Source organism: Rana temporaria, chromosome 7, assembly GCF_905171775.1.
Source record: "Rana temporaria chromosome 7, aRanTem1.1, whole genome shotgun sequence".
NCBI lineage: Eukaryota > Metazoa > Chordata > Amphibia > Anura > Ranidae > Rana > Rana temporaria.
This window is the reverse complement of record NC_053495.1, coordinates 146,206,300-146,223,125: the sequence shown is the minus strand read 5'-3', so window position 1 is coordinate 146,223,125 and position 16,826 is coordinate 146,206,300. Positions and strand designations below refer to the sequence as shown.

Here is a 16,826-nt window from a genome sequence, read left to right as displayed (position 1 = left end):
GAAACCAGGTGGGGAATTATGTTCCGAAAAGCAACTGAATCCTAGCAGATATAGCACCCATAAATATAACATTACATCAGTAGTTTTAAAAAAATGTCATTAGTCCTTTAGGAAAAAAAAAATGTTTTGGTAGGTGCCTTCAAAGTGTTGTTGCTAGGCAGAATAGTTAATCTTCCCACTTCCTGCACCTAGGTGCTTAAGCTTCACCGCACAGACTCCTGGGAATGTAGTGGGTGTAACTTTCCAGGAGTCTGTGCACTCCCCAGTCTCAAAGAATCATGCGACTTGGACAGCACAGGTGCTGAAACCTGATCTGACACTGCTTGTGCAGCACTGAGCATGTGCGAGATTTGCAAGGCTGAAATCCAGGAAGTTATGCAGTCTGGCTTCATGATGCCCACACTTAAGATGGCCCCAGTCAATTTCTATTTTATAAAGTGTCTAAATGCTGTAACAACCTAACAAAACGGACCTTAGTTTACAGAATAACTTTACTAGAATACATTAAGCTTGTGTATTACAGGGGTATTTATATTTAAAAAGTGCAATTGTGGCCGGAACTCCGCTTTAAGGAGCGCTCCTGTCTCTCTTATCTCCATCATAGAAACAATTTCTCTAGTGATACAAAAAACAAAGTTTTCAGAGGAAGACTATGACTTTCAAATTCCCAGACCAGCGCGGCATGGGGAGTGAAATCCAAATATCCATGGAGGCAAGTGCAGCAGGGACCAGGTGGGTGGGAAGGGTGTATGGTGTTCACCTTTACATGTACATCCTGTGGTTGAAAGAGTTATACTGGTCTATGGCTGCAGCTGTAGTCATGACCCCAGTATCAATTTTTTTTTTTTTTTTGCCACCAATTCCCTATAACATACAAGCAATCCTATCGTCTAAAAAAGCTGCTGGATTGCTTTTACATACGGCAGAAGGGGTTCCCCCTTTCCGGGTTCTCTGCGACCGGAGCCCAAACTATATTGAAGCCTATTAGAGCCTCTGGCCGTGCAACCTAAATGGACGGGTCACCCCTGGATCTAATAGACCACAGATGTCTCAGTAAAGAGCACTTGTCACTGCCCATGTTACCACAAGGGATGTTTTTCATCCCTTGTGATACCAATAAAGTTGATTAAAAATTTTTTTTTTTAAAAAGCGTGTCGTAAGAGAATTTTCGTGACTATTAACCCGAATACAAGCCGAGGCACCAATTTTACCCACAAAAAAAAATAAAAAAAATAAAAATGGGAAAAACCTATTGACTCCAGCATAAGCCTAGGGCAGCGATGGCGAATCTTGGCACCCCAGATGTTTTGGAACTACATTTCCAATGATGCTCATGCACTCTGCTGTGTAGTTGAGCATCATGGGAAATGTAGTTCCAAAACATCTGGGGTGCCAAGGTTCGCCATCACTGGCCTAGGGCAGGGGTGGACTGACAACTCATGGGGCCCCCGGGCAATAAAAGATTATGGGGCCCCCGGGCTTACAGATGGCCACCACGCCAGGAGGCATTGCATAGGCAGGGCAGCTAAAATCTCAGGATTTTCACATCAAAAGCATGTCGGTTTTATATCAGGGACAGATGTAAAAAAAAAAAAAAAAAAAAAGATTTTTACATACTGTCCCTGGTTTTATTGAGCCTGGCAACCCTGATGGGGCCCCCCCTAGTGGCATGGGGCCCTCGGGCAGTGCCCGAGAGTCCCAATGGTCAGTCCGCCCCTGGCATAGGGTGTCCATGTGCATACCTCACTGTGCCCATGCCTAGACTGGCGTTTAACATCTGAGTCTATGGAAGGGCTCCCAGAATTTGAGGACCTGGTACTGGCCGGTCGTAGGTCCCCCGGACAACAAACTTTGCACACTTATAGAGGAAGAGTGGGGCTACATGTGTGCCAAGTTTGGGGTCCAGGGGACCTACAGCCGACTCCGGGTCCCCAAAGTCTGGGAGATCAGGCGCAAAAGGGTGACTCAAGTTTAAGCCAAAAAAAAATGTGCTGAAAAACTCTGCTTATACTCGAGTATATGGTTTTGGTAAATTTAAAGGAAATCTATAGAAGAATATTGTATAATGTATGGTCAGCCTTATGCCGCGTACACACCATCACTTTATGTGATGAAAAAAAACGACACTTTCTGTGAAGTAAAAAATGACGTTTTTGAAACTTCAATTTTCAAAGACGAAGTTGCCTACACACCATCGTTTTCTCACAATGTTCTTGCAAAGTGAGGTTACGTTCCACCACCTTTTACCATTGAAGCTTGCTTCATAAGTAGCTTCTGGGCATGCGTGGATGAAAAAACGTCTTAGAAAACGACGTTTTTTGCTACACACGGTCAATTTCTGTGAAGTAAAAAGTGCACTTTTGAAAAACGACACATAAAATTGAAGCATGCTTCAATTTTTTTTGGTCGTTTTTTACAAGACATAAAACGACGTTTTCCCCCACACACAGTCAATTACAGTGACGTTTTTAAAAACTTCATTTTTTTTCATCACATAAAGTGATGGTGTGTACGCGGCATTAGAGTTTGAATTTGTATGCAATCAGGCAGGCCCTTGTACTATATGGTTTTAGTAAATCTGAAGACAAAAAATCTGCCGAAAATCTAATAGTGTGTATGGGGCTTTATACTCTGATAAGCTGTTCTAGCAGAATACCTTCTACTACTGGAGTACAGAGGGCCAGATTTACATACATTTGTGGCCGTGTAACGTAACCCGTTTACGTTACACCGCCACAATTTTCCAGTTTTAGTGCCCGATCCACAAAGCACTTACCTGGAAACTTGCGGCGGTGTATCGTAAATACGTCCGGCGCAAGGCGGGCCAATTCAAATGGGCGTGTGCCATTTAATTTAGGCGCGCTCCCGCGCCGGACCTACTGCGCATGCTCCGTTTCGGAATTCCCGCCGTGCTTTGCACGCAGTGACGGAATTTTTTCGAACGGCGACGCACGTAGCGTAATTCCGTATTCCCGGACGGCTTACGCAAATGACGTTAATTTTTTAATTTCGACGCGGGAACGACGGCCATACTTTATACAGCAATACGATTGCTGTTTAAAGTTAGGGCAGGTCAAATAACGACTAACTTTGCGACGGGAAACTAGACTAGCGGCAACGTAGCGAACGCGAAAATCCGTCGTGGATCGCCGTAACTCCTAATTTGCATAACCGACGCTGGTTTACGACGAGAACTCCCCCCAGCTGCGGCCACGGTACTGCATCCTAAGATCCGACAGTGTAAAACAATTACACCTGTCGGATCTTATGGATATCTATGCGTAACTGATTCTATGAATCAGTCGCATAGATACTCTGAGAGATATGACGGAGTATCTGAGATACTCCGTCGTATCTAGACTGTGAATCTGGCCCAGAATTCTCAATTTGTGGACGTTTTACTGTGTATTGATGGGAACAAGCCCTAAAATGCGTAAGCAATGGCGCAATTTAAACAAAAAGAGTGCTTTTTGCGTCACCGTAATATACTACATACGAGGAATGCGGCCGTTAGGATTCTTTCATAGACTAGCAGACATCACCATGAAGTATGTTGCACAGATATCCCAGATGACAAGTTGGTTTTAATTACAGCAAGGGTTAACTCCTATTGGTCTCTAACTATCTGCAGGCAGCTGCCTTTGATCTGTACAACACATGTCCTGGATTAAACATCGGCAACAGCAAAGTGAAGCAGGGGCGAGCTAATTAGCTCCTCTGTAATTTCTTTAACCACGTATCTGCCAGAGGGATAGCGAGGAAGGTTTCAGGGTTAATTGGTGACACGACTCCCGTTTAAAAACCCGGCTCCAGCCAAAACAGCCTTGCTTGGATAGACTGGGGAAGAGTTAAAGCTGAACTTTGAATAAGCAAATATTTTCGATATATAAAGTCACATGTATTCTTACTTGGACACTTATTAGGTAGATTCACAAAGAGTTAGGCCGGCTTATCAGTAGATAAGCCGGCCTAACTCTGAATGTACGCCGGCGTTTGTTTAAGTGCTTCCATTGTGGCCGGCGTAGATGTAAATGAGCTTTTACGCCGATTCCCGAACGTACGCGAGCCCGCCGCAGTCGATTAACGTCGTTTCCGTAAAGCCTTAAGCGGCCTAAAGTTATTCCACCTATGAGGTGGAATAACAATAATAAAGTATGGCCGCCGTTCCCGCCGCGAGGTTCAAACTTTTTACATTGTTTGCGAATCGGGAGTTACGTAGTTTACGTCCGCATCGAAATCAATAGGCCCGTACGGCGTACTTAGCCGCAATGCGCCCTGGGAAATGTAGGCGCCCGGCGCATGCGCAGTAAGAAAAACGTAAAAAAACGTGAGGTCAAGCCTCATTGGCATTAAACACGCCCCCCCCCCCCAACCCATTTGAATTAGGTGCCCTTATGCCCGCCGTGTTTACACTACGCCGCCCTAAGTAAGGAGGTAAGTGCTTTCTGAATCATGTACTTTCCTCTCTTACTTAAGGCGGCGTAGTGTAAACACGCTAGGCTACGCCGACCTATTTTTAGGCGCCCCTACCTGAATCTACCCATTATGTGCTTTGTATATTTCTTCCAGATCTGTGCAGTAACCCAGGGTGAGATTTCTCTGTGCGGGAGCTTCCTGTAATAAAGACCAGCCCCTGCTGCTCTTCCTCCTTGTGCAGGGTGACTAGTCTGGTCTCCGCCCCCTCCTGTCATTTTCTGCATACAGCCTGTAGTGGGTGGAGCCTACTAGGTTTACATATAACTGTGCAATGTATGTGAAGAATACAGCGCAGGTCTATAAATATAATAAATGATGACGTAATGTCAAAATCTATTAGTGTATAGCTGCTGCAGCAAAAAAATGTTAGATGAACAAATGGTATAAAGTATAAAAAGGATGATTGCTGCGCTGCTAATATGGTAGGTGTGTGTAAATCATTACTGACATGATAAAGTGAACAATTATACACATCACAAGAAAAGTGCTTATGTGCTAATAAATACAAAAGTGAAATAGTGCACAGAAATATATAAAGTCCATATAGCTGTGGTCAGCTAGAGGTTGATTGAACGTGACAAATCTTCATATAAGCACCGAGTTGTGTTGGAAAGAAAATCCACAATGAGTGAAAAACAGCTGATTGAAGCACCTCCACCTTAGGTAAAATTTTCTGCTTACCGAACACCAATTAATAAATCGCATGTAGTACTGATAGGTAACCTCCGTTCCCCAGCTAGGTTCTTCCACACCAGATGGAAACAATGGGTAGTCCTTAGCCAGAACGCACTCATGCGTTAAACCCAGGAGTGAAGACAAGAAGGGCAAACATAGAGTAGTACTGCTAACACAGCGATTTATTGAAAAAATAAAGTTTATGCACTCACATGTCCAAAATAGTAAGTTGGCGTGTATTTAAAAATGTAAAAGCCGGCCGGCTTGTATAATCCGCTCGTTCCTTCCGGATGGTCGCGGGCAAACAATGATGACGTCAGCACGCCGTTCCTCCCTACGCCGTTTCGTCAGTAGAATGACATCTTCCAGGGGCACGACTTTAACCGGTTCCTGACTGGCGCATGACGATGTAGGGCGATAGAATGGCACGGCTGCGCAAATGGGAGTACATGTATGTCTCCTTTAATTTGCGAGCCGTGTGGTCGTGCCAGCGACCCTGACGTGAGCTCCGTGGCCGCGGGACCTGATCGCCGCCGGTGTTCCGCGATCGGGACATCTCCCTGTTCTACCTAGGTGACACCGTCACATTCCCTGTCATAGGGAGCAACGATCAGTGACGTGTCAGAGCAAGCCAAGCCCCCTACAGTTACAAGCACTCCCCAGGACACACTTAACCCCCTTCAGCGCCCCCTACAACCCCTTCACTGCCAGTGTAATTTTTACAGTAAAAAGTGCATTTTTATAGCACTGATCACTGTAAAAATGACAATGGTCCCAAAATGGTGTCAAAAGTGTCCGCCATAATGTCGCAGTCACGATAAAAAAAAAAAAAAAAATGTGTGTGTATATATATATATATATATATATATATATATATATATATATATATATATATATATATATATATATATATATATATATATATATATATATATATATACACACAAATAAAATGGCATAAAACTATCCCCTATTTTGTAGACGCTACAACTTTTGCACAAACCAATCAATAAACACTTATTGCAATTTTACCAAAAATATGTAGAAGAATACGCATCGGCCCAAACTGAGGAAAAAAAATAAAAAATTATATTTTTGGGGGGATATTATTGCAAAAAGTAAAAAAATTTTGCATTTTTTTCAAAATTGTCACTTTTTTTTATAGCGCAAAAAATAAAAACCAGAGGTGATCAAAAGAAAGCTCTATTTGTTGAAAAAAAAAAAAGGGACGTCAATTTTGTTTGGGAGCAACGTCGCACGTCCGCGCAATTGTCAGTTAAAGCAACGCAGTGGCGAATCGCAAAAAGTGGCACGGTCATTTGGCTGCATAATGGTCCAGGGCCGGAAAAAAAAAAAAAAAAAAAATCGGATGAAAAGCTTGCAATACCCCAAAGGGGAAAGAGTGAAGCAAAACAAGGAGATGTGCAGTCTGGGTAATAGAGAGGAAATGACAGAGCTAGTTACCTGGAGGCACCACACAGAGGGGCACCACACAGAGGGGCACCACACAGAGGGGCACCACACAGAGGCCTGCTGTGGTTGGAGAAGAAAAGCCAGAGTGTGAACAAGACTCCCAGTTGGGGTATAAGTAACACCCGACACTCCCTGGGCTCCTCCCATATATAATCATGGATAAGAAACCAGCACCCTTTGTTGCATGGAAAGTAAAGAGTATAGTTGGTAGGGGGTAAGGGGGAAGAGAATAGAAAGGTAAAAAATCGTATTAAGATTGTGCGATTTCACAAAGGGGAGAAGGGTGAGGAAAAACGGGGAAGCGTGCGAAAGGTTGAGGAACACCCACAATAGTGGACTAACAGGCCCAGAAAGTAAAGGGTGGGATGGTAGGAAGCAGAAGGAATGATATGGGGGAAGGGTGGCCTACTAACCAAAAGGGGAGGTAGGCTGTGTATGGTGTCCAAAGGAAGGAACAGAAGCCAAATGATAGAACCATCCAAAGATGGCGCCTATACAGGTGTCACCGCAGAAGGCCCATCAATGTCACACATACGCGAGCAAAGGGAAGGGGAGGCGCCATCACCAATGTGGAAGATGGACACAGAGGCTGCATATGATGGGCACAATTGGCTGCATTTGCTGGGCACAGTTGGCTGCATTTGCTGGGCACAGTTGGCTACATTTGCTGGGCACAGTTGGCTGCATATGATGGGCACAGATGGCTACATATGATGGGCACAGAGGCTGCATATGATGGGCACAGAGGCTGCATATGATGAGTTGGCTGCATATGATGAGCAGAGTTGGCTGCATTTGCTGGGCACAGTTGGCAGCATATGATGGGCAGAGTTGGCTGCATATGATGGGCACAGAGGCTGCATATGATGGGCACAGAGGCTGCATATGATGAGTTGGCTGCATATGATGAGCAGAGTTGGCTGCATTTGCTGGGCACAGTTGGCAGCATATGATGGGCAGAGTTGGCTGCATATGCTGGGAACAATTGGCTGCATATGATGGGCACAGTGGCTGCATTTGCTGGACACAGTTGGCTGCATTTGTTGGGCAGAGTGGCTGCATTTGCTGGGCAGAGTGGCTGCATTTGCTGGGCACAGTTGGCTGCATTTGCTGGGAACAATTGGCTGCATATGATGGGCACAGGAGCTGCATTTGCTGGGCACAGTTGGCTGCATATGATGGATACAGTGGCTGCAATTAATGTTTTTGCATTTGCTGGGCACAGTTGGCTGCACATGATGGGCAGAGTTGGCTGCACATGATGGGCACAGAGGCTGCATATAATGGGCACAGAGGCTGCATATGATAAGCAAAGTGGGCTGCATTTGCTGGACACAGTTGGCTGCATATGATGGGCACAGTGGCTGCATATGATGGACACAGTTGAATGCATATGATGGGCACAGTTGGCTGCATATGATGGGCACAGTTGAATGCATATGATGGGCACAGTGGCTGCAATTGATGTTTTTGTTTCAGTATTTTTCAGAAGTTTTCAGCTCGTTTGCACCCCCCTAAAAACTTTGAGCACCGGTCGCCACTGACGCAGTGCTGTATCCCAAAAAAAGAGTCTGGTCATGAAGGGGGGTAAATGAAGTGGTTAAAGGGTGCGGAGGCATTTCTTAGGCGCATTCATTGCGCAATGCGTGGAAAAGGACAAGAAATGCAAGTGGGAACATGGGCATAGTGACTGCATATTATGGGCTATGCAAAGTGTAAATGGGCTGAAATCAGTGGGTGGGTCGGAGAATTCTACATTTTTGGACCATGGTGCCAGTTCATATAGATTGGCATAGCAGCCAGACAAGTAGCATTTTCTGGAGCCCCCTCGTCTTTGGTGACAGGTTTGCTTTAGAGACATGGATCTGCAGTCATAGAACTACATTGTCCTCTATGAGAAGAGCCAGGCACACGGCATGTCTCAGGTGACAGGTGTACTAAGCGGTGACACCTGATTGGCTCGGCTCAGGAGACATCCTCATCACACTCTCCATAGAGGACTGACACGTCTATCATTATAGCCCCGCCTATCTGACCTGTCTATCATCCTACCGCCCGCCCCCGGTCTCCGGCATTGGCTTTCCCGTGGCTTATTTTATGATTCCGCCTGAGCAATCAGAGAAGGGGGTTGTGCCGGGGCGGGGCCAGCACGGGAGCCAAGGAGTGGATTGGGCAGAGAAGGGATTGGGCTGGGCGGGGTCAGCTGGGAAGCAGAGAGAGGAATGGGATGGGCGGGGCTAGCTCCAGAGTAGAGAACGGATTGGGCTGGGCGGGGCCAGTTGGGAAGCAGAGAGTGGAATGGGCTGGGCGGGACTAGCTCGGGAGCAGAGAATGGGATTGGTGTGGGCGGGGCTAGCTGGGAAAGCAGCGCTAGGTTTTGCTCCGTCAGTAACACATGTCAGGGTAGAGAGAGCGGAGGGCTCACACGGGGAAGCAGCAGCAGTAATAGTATTACAAGGAGCAGCAGCAGCAGCAGCGGAAAGCGGCGGACCTCCCGATCGGTGCACACGGCTGGACTGACCCGTAGGACTGTGTGCTCCGGACTCCTGGGACTTCTCCGGATAACTTGCGGCTGTGTAGAGCCGAGGATCTGTCCGTGTTGGAGGAGCTGGCTGGGATCGCACAGCCGCCTTATCTGCGGCAGCTAGCAGTGGACGTGTGAGAGTTCTGTACGGAGCCTGAGTGGAGGGGGCCGGAGAGGTAAGCCTGGATCATCCCTCACCACTGTGTCTGGGGGGCCCCTCCGGACTTCTCACTCTATGGGCAGCTGTCTGGGGCTCCGGACTCTAGAGGGCTCCATGGTGCTGAGCAGTGTTAGGGAGGGAATTCAGCTCTGCGAGCCTTCTACTACTAGTTTTCAGAAGGTCAGCAGTCACAAGCTTCCCAGTCCTTCCAGTAAAGTTTGGAGGATCCTCAGATCACATTCAGTGCCCATGTACCTAGAAGCATGACTTCCATAGGGTCACCAAAGGATCTGGCAGCCCGTAGGGTCCCCTACCCCAAAGGATCTGTCAGCCCGTAGGGTCCCCTACACCAAAGGATCTGTCAGCCCGTAGGATCCCCTACCCCAAAGGATCTGGCAGCCTGTAGGGTCCCCTACCCCAAAGGATCTGTCAGCCCGTAGGGTCCCCTACCCCAAAGGATCTGTCAGCCGGTAGGGTCCCCTACCCCAAAGGATCTGGCAGCCGGTAGGTTCCGCTACCCCAAAGGATCTGTCGGCCCGTAGGGTCCCCTACCCCAAAGGATCTGTCGGCCCGTAGGGTCCCCTACCCCAAAGGATCTGTCAGCCCGTAGGGTCCCCTACCCCAAAGGATCTGTCAGCCCGTAGGGTCCCCTACCCCAAAGGATCTGTCAGCCCGTAGGGTCCCCTACCCCAAAGGATCTGTCAGCCCGTAGGGTCCCCTACCCCAAAGGATCTGTCAGCCCGTAGGGTCCCCTACCCCAAAGGATCTGTCAGCCCGTAGGGTCCCCTACCCCAAAGGATCTGTCAGCCCGTAGGGTCCCCTACCCCAAAGGATCTGTCAGCCCGTAGGGTCCCCTACCCCAAAGGATCTGTCAGCCTGTAGGGTCCCCTACCCCAATGGATCTGTCAGCCCGTAGGGTCCCCTACCCCAATAGATCTGTCAGCTCGTAGGGTCCCCTACACCAAGGGATCTGTCAGCTCGTAGGGTCCCCTACACCAAGGGATCTGTCAGCCCATAAGGTCCCCTACCCCCTCAAAGGATCTGTCAGCCCGTAGGGTCCCCTACCCCCTCAAAGGATCTGTCAGCCCGTAAAGGTCCCCTACCCCCCCCCAAAGGATCTGTCATCCCGTAAAGGTCCCCTACCCCAAAGGATCTCCTACCTTACAGGATCCGCTAGCATAGGGTCCCCCACCCTAAGGGATCTGACACCCCATAGGGTCCCCTAAATCAAAGGATCTCCTACCCAATAGGATCTGCCAGCCCATAGAGTCCCCTATCCCAACAGATCTGGCAGCCCATAGGGTCCCCTACCCCCGGTGACCCTTCACACTGACATGTGTCATTTGGGAAGTGCATTCTGCTGCATAAGATCCCATTCAAACACCAGGCGGCAGACCCCCTTGAAATGTTTAATGTCAAAGACTGTCAAACACATTGTATGATCCGAGAGAACACAGCCTGGGGCCCACAGTGCCATGAATCGTCCACTATTGGTAAGCCATGCCACCTCCTGCCCTTTGCGTACTCTGTGCATTGTTAAAGTTTTAAAGGGCAGTATTAGTAATAAATCTAAGATAAGTGGCATGGATCAGTCAATGACACGTTTCAGTAAATATGACTGAGCTGTGTTAGTAAATGTTGTGTGGGATGTTTTAGCAAAACCCATCCTTTTTGGGATCTATTAGTAAACATGGCATTGTATTAGTAAATATTGGCTGTATGGGGCTCCTAGTATTTACAGGCTGTGTATCCATAACCCTGGACATGGTCTTGGCCCCTGGTAGGAGCAGAGCTGCGCTCGGTAGGTTTGGCCCCTGGTAGGAGCAGAGCTGCGGGTGGTAGGTTTGGCACCTGGTAGGAGCAGAGCTGCGCTCGGTAGGATTGGCCCCTGGTAGTAGCAGAGCTGCGCTCGGTAGGATTGGCCCCTGGTAGTAGCAGAGCTGCGCTTGGTAGGATTGGCCCCTGGTAGTAGCAGAGCTGCGCTTGGTAGGATTGGCCCCTGGTAGGAGCAGAGCGGCGGTCGGTAGGTTTGGCCCCTGGTAGGAGCAGAGCTGCGGGCGGTAGGTTTGGCCCCTGGTAGGAGCAGAGCTGCGGGCGGTAGGTTTGGCCCCTGGTAGGAGCAGAGCTGCGGGCGGTAGGATTGGCCCCTGGTAGGAGCAGAGCTGCGGGCGGTAGGATTGGCCCCTGGTAGGAGCAGAGCTGCGGGCGGTAGGATTGGCCCCTGGTAGGAGCAGAGCTGCGGGCGGTAGGATTGGCCCCTGGTAGGAGCAGAGCTGCGGGCGGTAGGATTGGCCCCTGGTAGGAGCAGAGCTGCGCTCGGTAGGATTGGCCCCTGGTAGGAGCAGAGCTGCGCTCGGTAGGATTGGCCCCTGTAGCCTTGCTCTCCTGCTTCCCCCTGCAGCTTCTGGAACTCCTAGCACTTCATGGAACAGAACCCTCATGCAGATAATCGGCATCCCTGGAAGATATCCCCCCCCCCCCCCCCTACTCTTCTATATTTCCTATGGAAAGGATTCCCTGGCCGTCTTGTAAATTGGGAGATCGCCATCCACCTTCCTTTCCATAGACTGATCTGGGAAACCCTCGTCTTTTCCTTCCCCTTTTTTTTTCTCTCCCTGAACTATGGCACGAAGATCAAAGTAAGCTCCACTAGCCTTTGTGTCTCCGAACTGGGAATCCAGTCACTTGCCTAATTAAAACACAGCCTTGAATTAAGAATCCTATTTTTTTTTCCGTATTACAAACGACCCCCCCCCCCTCTATGGAGATCTCGGTAAAATGAAAGACGTTGCCTTCTCCTCTAGCTGCCACTGCCTTCCCCTCCTTACATTCTCTAAATTGCCTGGCTATATAATTTATGTAGCAGCTCTATTAAAGTTAAAAGGTTTTTATTTCCTCAACTGCAATGAAACTTGATGAGAGCCCTCCCTATAAGTTATCTTGAGAGTCCTTTCTGGTCACTTCAGCAGGATTCATCTCTAGTAGATTTAATCAGCATTAAGGTATTGCTTGTCTTTAAGAGCTTTACTTAATGTGGTTACTGGATGCCTGGCACAGTGTCATGTTTCTTTTATCATTTTTTCTTTCTTTCTTTTAACGTTCTACCAGCATTGGGACAGGTTAGGCAAGTCGTCCTCAAAAAAAGAAATTTGAAGCGAACGGGAGGGGAGAAAAAAAAAAAAATGGAAACGTTTGGTAGGTTCTAGGCAGGAAATGCAGATTCATTTAGAGGTTGTAGATGAAAATGTTACCAAAAGCCATTTGTTGAGTAATGCATCAGATAAAATCAATTTACATAAAGGTATGATGCATTTGGGTACACGAAGATAATGGCTTTTAGAGTGGTTCCGTTTCCCAAGTCCTAGTGTTTTGTTACAGCTTAATAGGCACAGTTCTGATTATGGCAGATTATGTGGTTTTATTTACTGTCCTCTGCAAACAGTCATTGGGAACTGCTGCCACCAACTTCAGACTGTCTGCAAACTTTGTGTTCTGTTGGGATGTTCGCGTGTATGTGTGTGTGTGTCTGTTGGTTGCTTATGGATAAAGCCACCAAAACAGGAGGGCATCGAAGCCTTACTGGATTGCTATAAAGCCATTATCGCATTATGTTCAAAGCTTGATTAGAAAATGCATTCGTTCGCTTCCCCAGGATGACATGCTGCTGCAGATCTTCTTTTTGAAACGTAATCTCCGTTTTCCTGTCAAGAAGGTCCAACCTTAAAGTTTTGGTGGGTTTCAGACCCCTTGCATGTTCGGGATAACTCTGAAAACTTGGCATGCTGGGTCTTGTTCTTGATCTACGGTGGCTTTGAGCACCAGGACTGTTTTAAGGCACCACATTACCCTAGTCCAGTGTTTCTCAACTCCAGTCCTCAACAGGTCATGTTTTCAGGATTTCCCTCAGATGAAACTGCTGTGGTAATTACTAAGGCAGTGAAACTGATCAAATCGCCTGTGCAAAATAATGGAAAGCCTGAAAACATGACCTGTTGGTACGCCTTGAGGACTGGAGTTGAGAAACACTGGACTAGGGTAATGTGGTGCCTTAAAACAGTCCCGGTGCTCAAAGCCTAGTCTATCGATTTCTTAAGACATCTGCCAATATACCTTCAAAATAACAAAAAAAAAAGAAGGTTTGGGGGGTCAGTTTCCCAATTTTAGCCACCTTGACAGCGGCGTTCTTCTGCTCTGTGTACAGTTAGTGGTGCTGTGCCATTGACAGTCAGATGTTTTCTTTCCTGACTTTTATCTGTAAATGGAAGCCCTTTTGAAGGTGTAGATTCATTGCATTTAAATTGCTGATCAAGGACAGATTAGTGAGACAAAAGTGTCATGTGTTTGTATAGGCTGTTAACAGGGCTTCCTAAAGTTCAGCTCTGTTTGTTTGTCCCAAATTACAAAGCAACATTCATTGATCCCCCCCCCCCTTCCTTGACATCAAATGAGATTTCTGCTGATCAGCAGTAATAGAAAATTGATTATAACTGCTACCATAAGAAAAAAAAAAAGTGTCAGATATCTGAAAAACTGGCCTGACGAGTTTTTTTTTTTTTTTTTTTTTTTACCCTGTTCTCTGCATGAGTGGTGACAGATTTGTTAAATTACTGTAGTTTTGGTCTCTGAGAGGTCATGCCCACAGAAAAGACTTTGAATGTATTCAATAGCTTGCACTTTAATCCTCTTAAGTAAACCGATAAAATAAGTCTGTTTGCTTCTAATTATGTATTACTTTTATCTTTTAGGTAATGCTCTTTTTAGATGTGGAAATTTGCCTTAGTGACATCTGTATCCATCCGCCTTTATTGGCGTTCTAAGGGGGAGTGTTTAAATTGGGGATCTTGCTTGGGTCTCAACACAACTTGAGACAGCAGGGGCTGGAAGTTAAGTGATATCTGGTGGGTGGCACTTCAAGGGAAATCAATGACCCCTCCCCCCCCCCCCCCCCAAACAGAATAAACTAGCACTTGGCTGTCTGTTACTTGGGTTGGTCCAAACATTTGCTAATGTAGTAAACCTGGTAGAAGGTTTAAAACTCCCCAATAATTCTTTTTTTTTTTTCTTCTTCTTCTGTCCCTTTCTCTTGCTTTGTGCTTCTCTCTCTCTCCTCTTAGATCATGGTGAACCCAGGTAGTAGTGCCCAGCCACCCCCGGTGACAGCTGGCACCCTCTCCTGGAAAAGATGTGCCGGATGCGGCGGCAAGATCGCAGACCGTTTCTTGCTCTATGCCATGGACAGCTACTGGCACAGCAGGTGTCTCAAGTGCTCGTGCTGCCAAGCTCAACTTGGGGAAATCGGTACCTCGTGCTACACAAAAAGTGGGATGATCCTGTGCAGAAATGACTACATCAGGTTTGTTCCTTCACTTTTTTGTTTTCTTAACTGTATAAACATCCATTCAAAATGGCTTACGACATCCCATGATGCCAAAGATGCCTCAAATCTTAACACGTCCAACCACATGGGTGTCTCAAGACGGGCACATAGGTTGCAACTAACTTGTGAGCCAGATCAGACCATGACATGATATCCTGAGCTAATATTTCTGCAGAAATGCGTGTAAATATTGAATGATTTTATCTATGCATAGTTTCTGCTTCACACATGACCAAACATGCTGAATGTTCTAATTACCAGCGCTAGTTTGGGCATCTTTTTTTTTTTTTTGCATTCCCTTCCTGCAGAAAATGATCCATTTCCTGACTTCTGGATGCAATCATCCGAAGTAATAAGTCATTAATTGCGCAAGGTGTGAGCAAAGATTAATTGCATGTCCATCACACTTTCTAATGTCATTTTAAAGACGGGAATTGATAAGGAATGGTGTGCTGGCTTGATCCGTCCAGGTGAAACCAAGCTTCTTAAGTCATTAAACAGAAAAGCATTTGAAGGATTACATATTTAATTTAAGTGAACGGTTTAATACACTGATGCACCTGGTTGCCCTGTACTTCCAAATACGTCCTGTTAAAGATTACCTTAACCAAGCCATTAGCACATCAAATAAAAGCACTAAGAGAATAAAAAAAAATGTTTTTATGATAGATCTTGTACTAGTACGTAATGTACTGGGTTAATGCATGTTTTTTTTTTTTATTTTGTTAGTAATGGCTCTACTTTTTACTCCTGGTAAGGGAATTTATCTGTGACCCAGGTTGAATTTAATGCCCCTTTAGAACGCATTTAGTGCTAAAATGATAGAGTCCAACTAATATAACCTTTGTCCTCTACCAAACCCTGATGTCTTCAATCAGCTAAATAGAAGTAATATTCTCAGCGAAAAGGCCATTGAGGGATTGCAACATTCATTTCACTAAGTGTTTTTTTTTTTTAGACTTAAAGGTTAGAAAACCGGCACGCAGTTCAGCAAAACGCTTCCCATTCTTTACCTTCCTGGTGCAGCTAGAGCAACTACTCTTGAGCTTGACAGAATTTGAGAGAAATGGGGTGGAACATGAGGAAGAGGGCCATTTGTGGGAAGTGTAAAAGTGGACACCATTGTCCAGATGTTGTGTAGGCTACTGGTCATTAACAACTAGTTGGAAGCAGTTTGTTGCTAATTAAAGTCCTCCTTGGCTTCCGGGCAATCACAAAAACTTAACCTATTCCTGCGTTTTGAGGAGCTCTGTTTGTTGTGTTTTTTTTCTCCATGCGTGCCTATAAATCTTGCGCCTTGACAGCTATTTAAATGAGGGTGTTGGGTTTAGATGTGTCCTCTATTGAGTTGACCACAAACATCTAATTTAGCTGGTATGTGACAGGTAATTGTAACTGATCCTCAGTTATCGTCTCTTCTGTTTTACTATGGAATTAAACACAAAAAAAAGTAATCTTTTATTAATGAAGTTTTCGAAGTATGCGACCAAGCTAAATTAAAATGTTGCGATCAATTTACCGATCCGACTTTTAAATCCGATGTTTTTGGTCTTTAATGGTAGCCGGCAAAGTGGCCAAGTACAAAGGTAAAGATGTGGCCAGAGATGTCTTTAGGGAGTTTGATGGGAGGATATGATTGTGTCTTTGAAATGCACCTTCTGAGCGAGTCCAAACAAAGTGCTTCTGCTCTCCCCTTCGTTTTTGAGTGTAGGGGCCGAGGGGTGGGGGCCGAATCCACCTCTTCCATTAATGAAAGTGCTTTTGGTGGGAGACTGACATGCAGCTCACAATCGCAGATTCGAGATAAAACAGGCTGACAGTGAATACACACAATTAAAAGCTTTAATTAGTGACTCCTCCATTTTCTTTTAGTCCTGATAGGTTTTATCTAATGAGATCTGGGCCCTGGCTTAGATCTGCTCCGAATGACGTGTCCGAACTGAATGAGAGCTTGCATCGCAAACAAAACATTTAATTAACAAAATTGGCCTGTAAGAGAGGGGATTATTAACCAGGGCTGAGGATTCAGACTGTTAAAGGGCCAGAGCCTGATCACTGGGAAACATTAAAAGGATTTGGCCAGACGATGATGTGATTACAGCATCTTTGATTCTAAACGTTGCTGTCTTGTGACAGGGGAT

At 46.3% G+C, this 16,826-nt stretch overlaps 1 protein-coding gene across 1 annotated transcript in view; it reads left to right on the top strand.

The window, feature by feature from the left end:
- The first annotated feature begins 8,966 nt into the window (after positions 1-8,966).
- The window catches only part of LMO4 (LIM domain only 4), a 58,714-nt gene continuing 50,854 nt past the window's right edge, over positions 8,967-16,826 (top strand). Inside the window, exons 1-2 of the mRNA XM_040360082.1 lie at positions 8,967-9,324; positions 14,423-14,661. Coding sequence (XP_040216016.1) covers positions 14,426-14,661 — 236 coding nt within the window. The 5' untranslated portion in view covers positions 8,967-9,324; positions 14,423-14,425. The remainder of the gene's footprint in view (positions 9,325-14,422; positions 14,662-16,826) is intronic.